General features: G+C 50.7%; 1 protein-coding gene across 2 annotated transcripts in view; it reads right to left on the minus strand.

Moving 5' to 3' along the window:
• The window catches only part of KEAP1 (kelch like ECH associated protein 1), a 12,351-nt gene extending 9,562 nt beyond the window's left edge, over window positions 1-2,789 (minus strand). For both annotated transcript variants that reach the window (XM_018575612.1, XM_018575611.1), the window contains exon 1: window positions 2,200-2,789. In XM_018575612.1, coding sequence (XP_018431114.1) covers window positions 2,200-2,742 — 543 coding nt within the window. In that variant the 5' untranslated portion in view covers window positions 2,743-2,789. The remainder of the gene's footprint in view (window positions 1-2,199) is intronic.
• Window positions 2,790-3,436: the final 647 nt, after the last annotated feature.

Consider the following 3,436-nt stretch of genomic DNA (forward strand, 5'->3'; position numbering starts at 1 on the left):
AGGGGGGTGATCTTCCTCTGACCTTCTGTTGGTATTTGCATTCCTTTATAAAAGGCATCTCTGACCACTTTGGGAATTGTGGGTTCTGTGTGAAGTGAAAATGGTCTCAGATCTCGACACACCCATTGCATTTGGTCTTTGTTGAGTTAGGGTTACCACAACCCTGACCACAAATCAGATTCCTCCATCAGAGGAGGAGATCAGCTCACGAAGGTGGAAGATACTTCCTTTGTCTTACTTCACACATGAAGAGGTTTGCTGCCCCGTCCAGGACATGACCGTCGCCTACATTGGAGGAGTTCAGCCTAAGACTTCTCTACGAGGGGCTCTACCGGGGGTCCCCCTTTAGGACTTCACTACTGCGGCAGCTCTGAAACCTCCACGGGGATTGTGTCATGTGACCTGGGTCACAAGTCTGGGAATGCCGCCCTTTTTCTCTTTGCCAAGTTCTGTGCCGGTGAGGAAGTCTGAGCAAATTTTTCGTACTCTAATGTAGTCTAAACCAACCCCCCCTTCCCCCTCCCCTAAGGCGGCCTACACCCGTCTTTACATACTTCCTATAGACTTGAATGGAGCTATAGAAGTTACTAAGCAGACATCGCTGAGCAGATTATTTAACATCACAGGACACCATGCAAGCTAAGACGGTAAGGGTCAACCCCGAGGAGCTGAGGGTCAACCCCGAGGAGCTGAGGGTCAACCCCGAGGAGCTGAGGGTCAACCCCGAGGAGCTGAGGGTCAACCCCGAGGAGCTGAGGGTCAACCCCGAGGAGCTGAGGGTCAACCCCGAGGAGCTGAGGGTCAACCCCGAGGAGCTGAGGGTCAACCCCAGAGGGTCAACCCCGGGGGAGGGTGGGGGCAACCCCGGAGGAGGTGAGGGTCAACCCCGGAGGAGGTGAGGGTCAACCCCGGAGGAGGTGAGGGGGGCAGAGGGTGGAGATTATCATCAATACGATAAAGTGAATGTCAAGACCATGGAGTGAGGGAGGATTACAACTCCCATCATGTATTCACTGCTATCCAGAACTCCATTACAAAGATTTATCCCTCACTTCCTGTCCTGCTGCCAAACTTATTCACCAGACAGGAAGTGAGGGAAATCTGCAACAGGAACAAAGACAGAAATACAAATCTGAAAGGGGTTCTCAGCCGTAAGGTTAGCGTTCCCTAAAGTACAGAAATGGAGAGGAATCCCGCTAATGGAGAGAACCAAAACCTGGATAAGGACATTATGAAAACACTCCGTCCTTGTCCACATCATGTCCATAGAACGGCATTTGTCTGGTCACCGCCGCACACGTATGGTGTAAACAGAGCACACAGGAAACAATTGTATTCAGTCTGCACTGCTCACACCATACATGTGCCGAGGTGTGCCGGAAAACGCAGTTCAACAAACATGGTGTGAACAAGCCCTGAAAGCGTGGCCCTCACCAAGAGGGACCTTCCAATACACACAAAGCTTGATGTCCCACCTCAAAGCTCCTCTAGTACTACATATAACCCTTGCAGCCCAACCCTCAAACCTCACAGCCCAACCCTCAAACCTCACAGCCCAACCCTCAAACCTCACAGCCCAACCCTCACAGCCCAACCCTCACAGCCCAACCCTCACAGCCCAACCCTCACAGCCCAACCCTCACAGCCCAACCCAAAAACCTCACAGCCCAACCCAAAAACCTCACAGCCCAACCCAAAAACCTCACAGCCCAACCCAAAAACCTCACAGCCCAACCCAAAAACCTCACAGCCCAACCCAAAAACCTCACAGCCCAACCCAAAAACCTCACAGCCCAACCCAAAAACCTCACAGCCCAACCCAAAAACCTCACAGCCCAACCCAAAAACCTCACAGCCCAACCCAAAAACCTCACAGCCCAACCCAAAAACCTGAACCGAACCCTCAACCTCATAACCTATCCCTTAGCTTGAACCTAACCTTCAACCTCACAGCCTAAACCTCAACCTGCATCTAACTATCAACCTCACAGCCTAACCCATAGTCTGAACCTAACCTTCAAATCACAAAACGTAACCCTTGACCGAACGCTCAACCTCACAACCTAACCCTTAGCCTTCACCTACCCTCAACCTGAAAATGGAACCCTTAACGTTAATCTCAGGTAGAAATGATGGCATCATAAAGATAACTATTAGTTTGGGGATACCAGTGGAAACAACAACATTGAAATGTCTCACCTCTCCAAACTGCATGTATATATACTCCCGGGCCTTCTGGTGAAGTTCTAGACAACTAATTTGCTCGGCAAAAGTGGCGATGCCAATGGCATTACTGGGGTCCAGTTGCTGGATTAGAAAGTCGCAGCACGCTTTGACCACGCTGTCCATCTGATACATGACGGCTCCATTCATGACATGGATGACGCACTTCTCCCCCACAGAGATGTTGGCTGTGTAGGCGAACTCCAGCAAGCGCTCCATGACTTTGGGGTGAATCCCTTCAATGGTGACCGTCTCCATGCCGCACTCCCGAAGCCCGTTGGTAAACATGGCCCTAAAGACGGGGCTGCTGGAAGCCAGGACAATTTTATGGGCCACAAAATCTGCCTGCAAGTCATTGTACTTGACCTTCAGCGTGACATCACAGAGCTGCTGTCCCAGCCGCAGCTCGTTCATGATCTGGAAGGCCTGGTTGGTGTGATCCGCCAGGGAGTAGTGGAATTGGCGGTTCCCATTGTTGTGAGATGGCGTGACTTCAGCCTGGCACTCGGTGGCATACATCCCCGGCACACGTCCAGACAACCTTCAGCTGCACATCGCCCAAGAGACCGCAAGAGGAAATTCCCCAATAAATAAGCCGGAACCTCCCCCGAAGTGCAAAAAAATAAAATCTCCCTCTAGAAAAAGAAACTTTTCTGGAAATATTTTAGGAAACACCGAAATCTCTTCACGGTTCAGACGATCCCGGAACCCCGAATGGTGGAAGGATTACAAAACGTGACCCAGTCCGAGTCTCTTCAACAGTCCCGGAAGAAGAAGCTTTCGTTGTATTGGTGCTGAAGGTGTAAATCTGAGAATGACGTCCATGGTGGGGACCCAGAAATGTCCAAAACAACCAAATTCAATAGAAGTTACTCCATGCGGCTCCCGAAGAGTCCAGCTAAAGAGGATCCAAGAAGACCACGTCTAGTTCATTTCTGGTTGGGTACCTGCGGACGAAGAAACACGTGTTAGTGGTGGAAACTCCCAGAATGAAGGTTCATCCCGTGTCATGAAACCAAACCAACGGAACCACCAAATTCAATAGAAGTTACTCCATGCGGCTCCCGAAGAGTCCAGCTAAAGAGGATCCAAGAAGACCACGTCTAGTTCATTTCTGGTTGGGTACCTGCGGACGAAGAAACACGTGTTAGTGGTGGAAACTCCCAGAATGAAGGTTCATCCCGTGTCATGAAACCAAACCAACGGAACCCCA

The sequence above is a fragment of the Nanorana parkeri genome, unplaced genomic scaffold (genome assembly GCF_000935625.1).
Source record: "Nanorana parkeri isolate BGI_ZX_2015 unplaced genomic scaffold, ASM93562v1 scaffold4257, whole genome shotgun sequence".
NCBI classification, from domain to species: Eukaryota; Metazoa; Chordata; class Amphibia; order Anura; family Dicroglossidae; genus Nanorana; species Nanorana parkeri.